Source organism: Haliotis asinina, chromosome 8, assembly GCF_037392515.1.
Source record: "Haliotis asinina isolate JCU_RB_2024 chromosome 8, JCU_Hal_asi_v2, whole genome shotgun sequence".
Taxonomy (NCBI): Eukaryota; Metazoa; Mollusca; class Gastropoda; order Lepetellida; family Haliotidae; genus Haliotis; species Haliotis asinina.
In genome coordinates this window covers 35,664,280-35,677,453 of record NC_090287.1, presented here as the reverse complement: position 1 = coordinate 35,677,453, position 13,174 = coordinate 35,664,280, and the positions used below count along the sequence as shown (strand labels likewise).

General features: G+C 41.0%; 1 protein-coding gene across 1 annotated transcript; it reads left to right on the top strand.

Moving 5' to 3' along the window:
* The first annotated feature begins 299 nt into the window (after positions 1-299).
* On the top strand, positions 300-6,675 carry LOC137295238 (uncharacterized). Its single transcript, XM_067826555.1, has 5 exons — positions 300-364; positions 1,714-1,852; positions 2,335-2,460; positions 3,777-4,036; positions 6,247-6,675. Exons 1-5 carry the CDS (start codon positions 300-302, stop codon positions 6,479-6,481), a joined length of 825 nt encoding a protein of 274 aa, XP_067682656.1. The 3' UTR covers positions 6,482-6,675.
* Positions 6,676-13,174: the final 6,499 nt, after the last annotated feature.

The following is a 13,174-nucleotide window of genomic DNA, read 5'->3' as shown; positions in this document are numbered from 1 at the left end:
CCATACTTTTTGACAGGGATAGGTCAGACTGAAATTCTTTCTCACGTCGACCTGGTTGCATCTCATCTGTCATTACAACCTACGCTCTCAGAGTCTTTCATCCAACTCACTCAGCCATCCTGTACTCCACCTAACAAATGAAGAATCTGTAGTTTACTTAGAAAGGGTCATCCAAAATATAACAATTGTTACATTTGCAACCTATCTCTTTCTAAACTGCATTGTATATTGATTATACCTGTATTTATTGGCTTCTGGCCGTTTGTCTTCTTTTTGTTTGAAATCGAAACAAATGTACAATGAAGATCTTCTACGAGGTGATGATGAAGGCTGTGAAGACAATGGCTCACCAACTGAACTTCAGGTAGGTTCAGGCATCTTTAAAGCATGACACCTGGGTATAACACCCCTATTGTCGGTATTTCTGGAAATAGAATACATAGTGAAAGCCATTAAAAACGCAAATCGACATGTATAATTTCTTTACACAGCGTATGAGCGCTGAATGACGTCGTCTTGTCCCAGTTGTCCTCCTTGCTAAATCAGCTGCTGATAGGAACTGATTTCGCAAGTGTGAAACTGGCACATTGCGGTTTTCTCGTCTCAGGTGGTGCACCAGGTCGTGAACGATCAGCAGAACTTCAAATGGCCCCAAAACGTTATGGTTGTGTTTACGAGAAATGTCAAAGGTTCACTGTTAAGTATGGACATTCATGTAAGAGGAATGCACTGGGACTCGAATTCGAAATGGACCAGAATAACAGCCTTTTATCCATCCTCTGTACCTTCAAACAGAGTTCCAAGACAATAGATACTAACAGCGTTTTCAGTGGTTTTCAGCATATATTACAACACTTTTACATATCCTCTTTCTACTCCATACTGTTCACGATCAGTCACTGTGACCCATGGATCAATGGTATACATGCCTAATTTTAATGCATTTACGAGTAAAGAAGGTGTCTTGAACGTGTCTTCCTCTATGATTTCCCCATTTTAGCATCCAGCAAATAGGACCAGCAGATGGAGCATGGGGTGAAAATGAAAATGGTACTTGGACTGGTCTTATAGGACAATTGCACAAAAGGGTAATAAATGAAATATAGTATGTGAACTGCATTGTGTTCAAGCGTGAGTGCATGTGAATGTCAGTGTGACGAAATATACAAGTGGTATTAAAAATAACTATCACATCAAGTCATGTAGAATGACCGATTTGTTTTATAGTAATTAACCCTTTTAGAATCTGAAACAATTAAGTCTTTTTCTTTATTTCAAACTTACACACTGATGTAAGCTTCTGACGGAACTTAACTTCTCTGAAAGTTCAAAACAATTTCCCGGCAATGATAAAGACTGGTTCATGGGCAAAAACACTTTGTCGTATAATGTGGAACTTCAATGAAACTAAAATGTGTGCTACAACGTTAATATGCAAAGAAAAAATGTCTAAACCTCAAGTACTTCATACATTTGACACAAGTAAATCTAAAGATCAGAGGATGGTTTCTAGCCTAAGAATATTGTACAAATTGTGTCAATAAAATAAACTAAGGTTGTATAAACACATCACGTATACGCTCGTTTGCCCTGTCTTTCGACGTCATCCCATTTCTGAAGACATGATAACTATCAGTGGTTATGTTACATTTCAAATAACGTATTTTAGGAGGTGGACATGGCTGCAGCACCTCTGACGATTTCTGATGACAGGGCAGCGGTGATGGATTACTTGCTGCCCCCATTTCTCACCAACTCCATACGTGTCATGTACAGAGAACCTGACGTCGACCAGTACAGATGGCTCCTGCTGTTGAAACCTTTCAACCAAACGGTGTTCCTGGTTTATGGGGTCTGCGTGCTTTGTGTTCTCCTAATCTATGGGGTACTAGAACTGCAACAAAGACGTGGGACACCAGGAGATACGGTACACAGGAAAATAGAAGTCATGTCGAACATGTCATGGTTTATTATGGGATCGTTGCTGAAACAAGGTATTGTCCTCCTAATGCACGTGATGCATTGGTGTACAGTCATGGGCATTTATTTTGCATTTCCTGAGTCAAAGAGCAGATGCTGATGCTGAAATCTGGATCCAAACCGGCAATCAGCATTCTGGAATGCACATGTGAAAACACAGGATGCCTAATCAGTCTGGTAGCATTCGATATAAATACAAGAGTCAGATTCACTCTTGATCTCCATATCTGAATATGTATACTTTGTTAAATATTTACAGGTAGCAGTCACACATTCAAGGGCGTATCTTCCAAGTTTTTAACATTTTTCTGGTGGATCTTTCTCCTTGTCATCACTTCTGTCTATGCTGCAAAGCTCGTAGCCTTCCTGTCTGGTAAGAAGTCCGAACCTCCCCCATTCACCAATCTCCAGGAACTTTCTGAAAGACTTGACTACACTATAGGATTCCCAGTTCAAGGTTTCTTTCGAACTCATTTCCAGGTACACCATTGTCACGTCTTCGTAAATTAAGTCAGAGTGATGCATGATGTGTTTGGTAGCTTTAAATAATGAGTGAGTGAGTTAATTTTAAGCCGCACTTAACATTATTCCAGATATATGGTGGCGGTCTGTGAATAATCAAGTCTGGACCAGACAATCCAGTGATCAACATTATGAACATCGATATGCGCAGTTGGGAACCGATAACCTGTCAACCAAGTCAGCGAGCCTGACCACCCGATCCCGTTAGTCGCCTCTTACGACAAGCATAGTTGCCTTTTATGGCAAGCATAGATTGCTTAAGACCTATTCTATTCCGGACCTTCAGGGGTGGAAATAATAAAGGAAGAGAGAACTCAGTGACTGGTGGTATGAGCTGGGGTATGATGACAAGCAATCGATCAAAGGGTATGGTTCATTATACACCCTCTTACAGGCCTACACTCCTCAGGGACCGATTCTATGCCAAATGAAGTGTGCCAATGTACAGTACAGGGCTATTAGTACATTTTATTATCTGAGGTTTGCTACATAAACCGAATAGCATTTTAGGGAATGTTACGATGCTATTAACAACAACATGTTGTATATACGGTCACACTGAAATGTGGATAAGAATACTAGATAATAATATCTTGTAGTGGTTTCTTGTTCTGGTCTTCTTAAATGGAGCAAGTTCTTCGTTCTGTACCCCGTAGTGATATACAGAATAACTGATAACACAAGACTGATAATTTAAGTTGTACTTTACAACAATCTGTTCCGTTGTTAAGAACATTCATTACCCACTGAAACTGTTGCTATTTTTGTTGTGAATATATTCAAAGTTGTGTCGAATTGTGATGTGTCGAGCCTATGTTGTGTCGAATTAAAATCTGGACCACTGCTTCTTCCTCGTTTAGAGAACCGTGAAGATCCGACGTAGAATAGGTCTTCAGCAACTCATTCATGCACTAAAAGGCGATTATGCTTGTCGTACGAGGCGACTCACGGGATCGGGTGGTCAGGTTCGCTGACTTGGTTCACACGTGTCATCATTACCCAATCGTGCAGATTGATGCTCATGCTGTTGATCACTCACTCTCTCCTTGTTTAGCCATCATTTTACGTTTGCATCGGATAGCTCTGGGTCTGAATCCGTTGCCATATGACCAGATGGTGGCAAAAACTACCAGGGCCTTGAGCATGTACTAGTTGTCTGGATATGTGCTGTATATAAATATCCTACATGAAAAAAAATCGACGATGTTTGACAGTTCACATCTCCTGTTTTTCATGTTCTATATATTTTCGGCATGCCTAAATGTCAATTTCAGATTTCCAAGAGGAATGACATGAGACAAATTTGGAAAAGAGTCCAAGAGCAAAATGATCCGCGAACTCTGTCGAGTGACTATGATTACCACGTCAGTGAAATGAACAAAGGAAAGTACGCTGCCATAGTGGCCACCGCGATCTCAGGCCCCTACTTGGCCAGGGATTGCAAACTCACCTACCTCAAGGAGAGGTTACAATATGATCAGATAGCTTTTGGACTACCTACCGACTCACCACTGAAGCCTGAACTGGAACGTGTGTATGTATATCTATAGGATCACCGTTTTGTCTGTAGTCATTCCAGTTTGGACTGGCATCGAAGTCAATGCAGTCACATTCGTAACTACTCGTGTCATTCCGGCCCTCTTTCCCCTCTCGTGGCCACGTTTACGACTGGGTCCTGTCTAAGCGCAAACGGGCATGACGATGAAAATAGTCTAGTACTATTATCAAGGACAGGTAACTCTGAATTTCCAAACATGGATCTTAGAATATCTACATCCCGTGGGCAAAACAGCAGTACAGTCATTCTCTTTGCAAATATGTTTCAGTGTTGAAAGTTGTTCATCCATTCGCTCACAGTTTACGTTTAAATTGTGGTTTGCATAGTTTAGCGAAGTTTCAAAGTTCAACGGTTCCCCCATTTTCATGTTTTGAAATGCGTTTTACTATGCGGAATTTGATTGGTTTGCCACGATTCATGGCAATAATGGAGCACGAGAGGGGTACGAGTCTTCTTATTGGGAACGGAGAAAGACGAGTAGTTACGAATGAATGCTGTCATACATGACATGTAAGTCTCGCGAGGCGCTACTTCCGGTACTAAGCTGATTCTCGACTCCCTTTGCGTTCGCGATATGCGAGGCGGGGCCCAGCTTACTTCCGCTACAAGGTTTCCGGTGACAAGCGTATATTCAAGAACAAGTTCTGGTTCCAACTTGAGCGACCGGAAAATACAAATTTACTAGACCGGAATAAGTCTACAGCCATGCTGAGCTGTCACTGCTGTTGACAGCTGTTTGGTAACGGGGGAATGGTTAGATTGGAAATTTGTTATTACTGCAAGGATTCTCGGTTCCTTACTGTCAACTGAGACCATTCAAAAAGGTACGAAATGTTGTTTGTCACCGGAAGTACTAAGGTGACCTACATATGGATCCTATTGAAAGGGCTACTACTGACCAATCTGTTTTGTGGTTCGCCTTTTTCCCCATGGCAAATTTGGACTTTTCTTTGACCATGTCCTTGAATTATCCCCAAATATAATCCTCTCCCAAAGTATCTGACTGAGGAATATTTGGTATTTATGTTTCTCCATATGGTGACTTCATATCATGTTCAGATCATAAGTTTGTTTTAGTATTCCGTCGCTGAGTGGTTTTCCTTGTTGCTAGTTGAATGTATTGTGGGAACATTTGATTAGTATCCTTGAGCAAAGATACTTAGATCCACATTGTCTCAGTTCATCGAGCTGTAAAATGGGTACCCGTGAGGATGTGCTAGCAATGTGAGTGTTTACATACAGTTTATTGCGCCTAACAGGCAACATGAATGTATGTCCCCAGGGAGTTGAAGGGGTTCCGATCAGCACGAGAGAGTCCTATGTCAGGGGACAGAAAAGTAAGCAGTGCCGTGAGCAGGCAATGTGCCTGGATGTGAGCGCCATTTAATCAGAATATAACTATTACTTTTGACTTTCATATCCAAAATAGACCCGTGAAGGTCCCGAATAGAATAGGCCTTCAGCAACCCATGCTTGCCATAAAAGGCGACTATGCTTGTCGTAAGAGGCGACTAACGGGATCGGGTGGTCAGGCTGGCTGACTTGGTTGACACATGTCATGAGTTCCCAAGTGTGCAGATTGATGCTCATGTTGTTGATCACTGGATTGTCTGATCCAGACTTGATTATTTACAGACCGCCGCCATATAGCTGGAATATTGCTGAGTGCGGCGTTAAACTAAACTCACTCATTCACTCACTCAAATCCATATAGCTGGAATATTGCCTGGAATATATAGGTGCATCATCTTGGACCAAACTGTAGCTCGTGCTTAAATATTGTGAGAACCTTTCGGATTTCTTTAAAATCAGATTTTTTACAGCAGTAACCATACATAAAGTGATATTTGTGATCCATGATCTCAGTTGAAAACAAGAACAAGCAAACAACAATAACAAATCTAAAGGAAGGTCTAGTGAGCTCCAAAAGATTTTACATCCTGCTCATTTTTAGGACGCTGTCATATAACTAGCCTACAATTGTCAGTCCTATAACTGTTCAATTTGACATGTGCAGATATCACTCAAAATGACTTAACCATGCTTTCTCAAAATACAGGCATTCTTTTAAGAGTGGGTACAATGTGTGAAGCCCTTTTCTGGTGTTCCCGCTGTGATGTTACAGGAATATTGCTACAAGCGGCGTAAACCTATACTCAGTCACTATATACTTCTTTTTTGACCAGGATGCATCTGCTGGCGGATACCGGTTTGACAGACAAATGGATGCAAGAAGCTGGCTGGCTGGCCGACAAGCGTAGATGTCAAGCCGAGAAACGGGCAACCAAATCGACGCTTGTCGACCTTGGTGGAGCTCTGGCAGCAGTTGCAGCATGTGTTGGACTGGCTCTTCTAACCTTGGCTGTAGAATGTATCTATCATCTATACCCTAGGGTAGTGGACGAACGTTTGCAGACCTGAAATTGGGTAACTACAGGTTGAACAATAGTTACATAGTCGATGTGTTCTATAAAATCTTGAGAACAGTCGTGCAAAAGATAATAGCGCCAGGATATATATGTGTGGTAATGTATGCATGTGTGTTCATATTTTATGTATGTGCGTTAAATGCATGGACATCTGTTATAGCTAATAAAGTATACTTTCTCGGATTACATATGACCTATTCTGCCATTTTGTTAAAACGACCCTGTGAAATCAATGTGATGAGCCGGACTACCTATAGATCTCCCGTTGTTATTCCTTGAGCAAAATCTCACGACTTGTTTGGTGTTATACTTGACGTCACTGAAATGTGGCCTCATATGGAGAACGAACGTTGATTTCATTTGCTCATGATTGATGTTCTCAGAACCACTGTTCATGCACAATGTCTTGGGTCAAGCATCGTTTCTATGACTACTCTCTGATTGCAACGTCAGTCTTCATGGACGAGTATGCTAGGCCACACTGCACTTTGGTGACTGCGGTAAAGTCTGTCCGCTAGGGGTCCTGGACTCATTAGAATAGAGCATGTTTGGGACATTACGTGAATGTAGTCAGGTGGCATAGGGATATTTTGGTTCCGATTCTTCCAAAAGCACCAAATTAGGCTCAGAGGTAGCTTAAGACATACAAAGTTGATTTCTGACGGGCACCAAGATGGCCGCCCCATATCGGACAAAACACGTTAAATACCTCAGACAGACCCCCGCATCAAAGGTATGCAGTACTGCAGCAATCGCGCCGTCAAGGAACGCAATACTCCAACGTCCAATTCAACGCCTGACAGAGAACGAGAAGAAGGTTCAGGAATGAATGTAGCCGTCGGACGTAACACCATGTATCGAGATTCAAGAGTCAAGATTCTTTATTTCGGTATAATGGGCTTAAATGACCTATTGTACAATTACAATAACATTTTTAATCACTTAATCACAAAGCATTATGCAAGTACAAGGCCACATATTCAACGGTGTTTATATTTGTGGAGTTCAAAATTGATAACAAAATTTGCTTACTAGATTGTACATGATAATGCCCTAGTAGCCATATCTCCCGAATTGAGTACATTAGGCGCACTCAAGGAATACATGGCGCTCATCTTCAATTTCAAGTAATTGACATTTTTACATAGATTAGATGTGATCTGTAATTATTCCCTGACGGAAGAGGTGTCCATTTAGTTAAACTGGGGTTTGGGTAAGTTCGTTTGCCATGGTTACTGATGCATGAAAATTATGAGATGTTGCGATACTTATTTCCTTGTGTATATGTGAGTTATCATTAAGTGGAATGTGGTTGTTGAAGCACATCCAAGTTATATTGTTTTCGTAATTACCATATGAAAATCACATGCGTGTTGCTTGAGTAATGCTCGTTTGTATATAACACATCAGCTCCAAAGAATACCAAATTATGAGGAGGATGAAATACTCAATTTTTACACCACCATGGTGTGCAGTTACAGAACGGTAATCGCATGCATAATGATCAGGGCCTCTTTTCACGAAGCACTAAGGTGATCGTAAGTCACTAAGGTAACCTTAGTGCAATGTTAAAGAATGGGATTGGAGGTTAACTTAAGTAAAGATAGCTTCGTGAAAGGAGCCCCTTATCCAGAAGAAATGACTTTTGAACGACATTTAGCTTTAGCATTGATATATACTCTGTTAGAAAAGAAACGCAAATCGCGTAAAACACTGATACAGTGGTGAAATGGATGTTTGCTTACCATGCATGTAAAGGTGAGTCTTTGCAGTGAACACACAAATATCTTTGCTCATAACAAGACGGGTTTGTGATAATGTCAATAGGACAATTGGTAACGTTTCTTACGGGTTATAGGAAATGACATCTCCTTTAGTATCCGTTTTGGCATCGAAAACACACCGATTTTGCCTCGATTCATGTCGTTCTTAAGTTTATTTCAAACATTTGTAATATTCCCGTTTCTCTTGTAATTCAGTATACACAAAGACATTTGACCAATCTTAATGTTCCGAAGGATGTTCTTGATTTCTTATGTACGATTCCGTTTCCAGCTGCTGCCTCGCATGCAGAAAACGTCCAAGACAAACAGAACACACGGAATTATTTCCGATACTTGTGAGTGGAACAGTTGAGAAATCAAATAATTCTTGCAAGTTATGTGAGATTTGTTCTGAGGAAGAGCATGCCATTTCAAACAAGAATGGTTATGTTTCTGGACACGTTCTGCCCAGATGACAGTTGTGCGAAGACACGTTTTTCCTAACTGTCCAATGAATGCTTAATCCAAAATGGATCACGGGGATTCTCGCAACAGCCCTCTTTTAGTGTAAACATTCAGGATGACCATAAACACCCCAAAGCGACGTTTTGAAGTTTCCGGTGGTCAGTTTTATTTTCATGTCGAACAATATTCCGATGTGTGTACATTCACAACTTTCGAGGCACAATCGAGCATGCTTTCTTTGCCAAACTGTCAAAAATCGTCTAAAAGGCTACAAAATCAAGGCCTAAGTAAAGCTTTTACAACGTGGTATGGTAGACTTGTGGGGAACATTTCAAAATTTGATGCATCAGTGACAAAATATTGAAAGCATTTGCAAATGTATATAACTGGTGTCAAGGGGTGGAGCGGGGCACTCTTGGTGTCATCACTATTTTGTTGTGATTTATAAACTCATGATTAGTCATCGTATCTCATGGTGTCAGTCTCTGGATTGTCTGGTCCAGACTCGGTAATGTACAGACCCCGTCCTGCAGCTGCAACGCCGTACCAAACAAACACATTCTCATGATGCAGTCAGAAGTGTACAATATGTCTAACAGATGTGGAACGTATTTTGTCGCTCCTTATTGATGAAAGGAGCGAGTGAGCTTATTTTAATCCGATATCTATTTACTTTAGCAATACTCCAGCAATATCACGGTGGGGGACACATGAAAGTGGCTCCACACCTTGTACTCATGTGGGGAATCGAACCCGGGTCTTCGGCGTGACGAGCGAATGCTTTAACCAGAAGGCTGCCCGACCCCACCCCATTTGATACATGGAAACCAGATGAATTAAAAGCCTTTCTGTATTGATGACCTACTTAGACACTTAGACACGTTTTAACGGAGTTTTAAATATCACCGCAGATAGTATATTTAAGCAGAATTCTGTCTTAACGTGAGGTATCAGTGGAGACATATGTTGATGACTAAAATGTCGTGACCTTAGTTTTAATCGAAACGTCTCTCAACACTTTCTACAATGCATTCTTATACTGGTCAGCAACTGAAACGAAAGTTTGGAAAAAAATGAAATCTCATAAAAGTAAGTCTTCATTTTTTTGTCTTCTATTTACAGTGTTGCGTTTCCTTTGCTGTTCAGTATATGGTGCGTTTCCCCTGTGTATTGGTATGCATACCCGGCTCCACTACCCTAAGTATTATATGTGTGATTGTAAATGATTGTAAACTTAATTGTAAATGTCATCCAAAAAAGTACACTTAAGCAATATGCTTCACTGACGTGAGCTAAACATAAAAAAAGATAACAAAAATATCCTCTCGTTAGTTAAGCGAAACATTTTTCAACGCATTCTACAAGGCATCCCCAAGACATGCTATCCTTTGGTCAATATATTCAGCACCACAATCCTATGTGTCATTTCCATTCCGTGACGTGATGTGAAGATGATAGAAGCATTCTCCAGCCAGGGCTAGTAGTGCCAGTACCGCACCCACTGCTGCTGCTGCCACGCTCCCCTCGATGTCTGCAAGTGTTGCCGGTTTTACCAGTTTGTCAGCGCTACATCCACTTTTCTTGGACACTAACCCGTATTCATGCATCCATTTCTGTATCAACCCAGAATCCTTCAGCATTTGCAACCTAAACAAAAAGTAGATTAGATGTCAAAATCGCAAATCATAACCCGCTCAAGCTTTGATTGTGCGAATGTTGTCTTACGTTAACAAGAACCCCAAACTTCCTTTAGAATCTCCAGTTAGATATTATAACTCATTTTAACTTAATGCACCAATTCAGACCCTCGTTAAAATATTTCACCCATAGGCAAAACTATTTAAATTTTGTCGAATGGGCGAGAATATTTACGTTTGTTCAAACTTCATGTTTTAGGGGTTGTACATGCATGAAAGGAAATCCATGAGCGTTATGGCACAAAATGCACCTCAAGCTTGATTCTGCTAATCGGATGAAGAAAGTTGGCCTAAAGGCCAGAATATTTCCGTTTGCTGTAAATTCATGGTTTGGGGCATATATGTTGAGCCCAGGTACTGACAATTCATGCACCAACAATCATTTCACACCAGAAAAGACACGTTTCTTTCATAAATAGTCAATAGTCGACGTGTTAATATTGTCGACAGGGGAAGTATGTCTTAAGTAAGAAGTGTACGTTGACGAAGGCTAGACTTAGTTCAAACTTTTAGTTCGTTCCACAAGACATGACAATCAAATGTACATGAACGGAGAGAGCGGAGTTCCAGCTCAACTCCAGGGTGTTTCCTACGAGTGAGTGAGTAAATATTTAACGTCACATCGGCAATATCTCAGCCATATCGTGACCAGAACATTTAACAATGAAAAGGACTATATGTATATTGTAAAACCTGCCGACGAAGGACAGTAAAACAACTAGAATATCACAATTTGAATTAAAACTAGCGCGGAAAGTTAAACTTAACATCACTATCTGGACAAAACAGTATAAAAACAGGCTATAGATCTCCAACAACCAAGGTAGATCACCATACTAGGGACCATGGGGACAGTGCCTTTCCTACCTGCATGGACTCTAGTTGGATTTACATCATCCCTTCGGCCGCTGGAGAGTATGAAATGCTAGCCAAAATTAATATAACATGAATACTACGATTAAAAATCTGGTAGACTTAAATTTACATCAAATGCTTTTTGGACTTACGTACCCTCTCAGGGGAACAATTATTTTACAGTACTTGAACCCCCTTTGACGCTACAGCCACTAACGATTTGAGTTTAACTTACTAATTTGTTTTGCTTCAGCAAAACTAATATTTTGAGTAAATTTTATCTTGTTTCTTTCTATCTGGTACTTCCAAATCGGACACTCTTTTGAGAAAGAGGAATGGTCTCCACAACAATTGGTGCATTGCTTGTAATTACTGTCACAATCTTCTGTTGTGTGGGTCTCCTCACCCCAGTGAGCACACACAACATACAATGTGCAGGAATTGACACCGTGACCATAATTTTGGCACTTGAAACATCTCAGTTGATTAGGAATAAAAGTTTCCACTTTGATGTGACAGAAACCAGCCTTTATTGATTTTGGAGCCGTTGGAGTGGAAAATGAGAATAAATAGGTGTTGGTTTGTTGGACCTGGTTGTTTTTTCGGGTAGTGAAACGTTTGACAAAAAACACACCTTGGTCGTTCATCTCTGCGGCGATGTCAGTTTCCAGCATATCAGCAAAAAGTCTATCACGGTCTCTCACAATACCCTCATTAGTGTTAACAGTACGGTGAGCAGAGATTGACACTAGAATGCCGACAACAGATTTTGTTGAAAGGAGATTGGTTGCTTGTTGCCTCCTACTGCACTCAACAAGCAAAGAATCTGGTCATAAACGTCTCACCTGCAATACCTTGTATGCTTTTTGACACAGCCAAAGAGTTCAGTTTTAATGGAGTTTTGTCAGTGGTCTCAATTACAATAAAGCGTGGCCAGCAGTCAATGGATGTGGACAGTCCTTTTTCGTCAACATCAGGATCAGTAGTATCAAGAGCACGTTTTGTTTTCTTGAGGGGAGTTTCGTAAGCCATGGTAAGTCTATATTGTTTCATCATCCGAGCTCTCCACCCGCCACGGAGTATCACAAGGACAATGCTATGAGCAGGCGGGTTTCAAGCCTGCAGCACCAAGGATACCCGGAATACAAAAATAGTTATTCCTCCTGATTGGCCCAAGAACCACTGCCTTCTGGACATAGGACTCTAGGCAAGTTACGAAAATGGAATTGTACAATCGAAATACAAATGAATCAAAATGAAGCCAAGACAAAAATTTAAATATTTTCTCAAATTTGTGTAGCAACATTTACATGTACAGGGCTTAGCATGGCCAGCTGATTGGTTGAACCAGGCCCATTCAACCACCCATCTAGGTGAAGTCGGGGCCAAAGTGGTGTATTGAGCAACGGGAACACGGGTGCAGGCCCTATAGCCCTCAACCACCAGGATCCCTTCCTCCACCGACACAGGACCGTAACCCACAGCAAACGGGTTGGTGGACCAAATATCCCCCCCACCCCCTCGGATCCACTACGAGGATGTTGGCGAGCTCTTGGTGTTACTCAGCACCCACCAAAGAGGAGGTGGCTCGTCACGGGTGCCCGTTTCCTACGAACTCGAGGTCGTCCCTGCACAGACAATCGGAATACCGGATTCCACCTTGACAATATAAGCAGATATATGTATGCACACACGCATGCACACATTAATGAAAAAAAAACCAACAAAAACAAAAAAAAAACAAACCCAAAACAAAACCCCAAAACAACACAACACAAACACACACTAAAAACCCACCCCCCAACAAAAAAACAAAAAACAAAAAAAACAAAAACAAAACAAAACAAAACAAAAACAAAACAAAACAAAAAAAACAAACAAACAAAAACATATATGAAAAGGTTA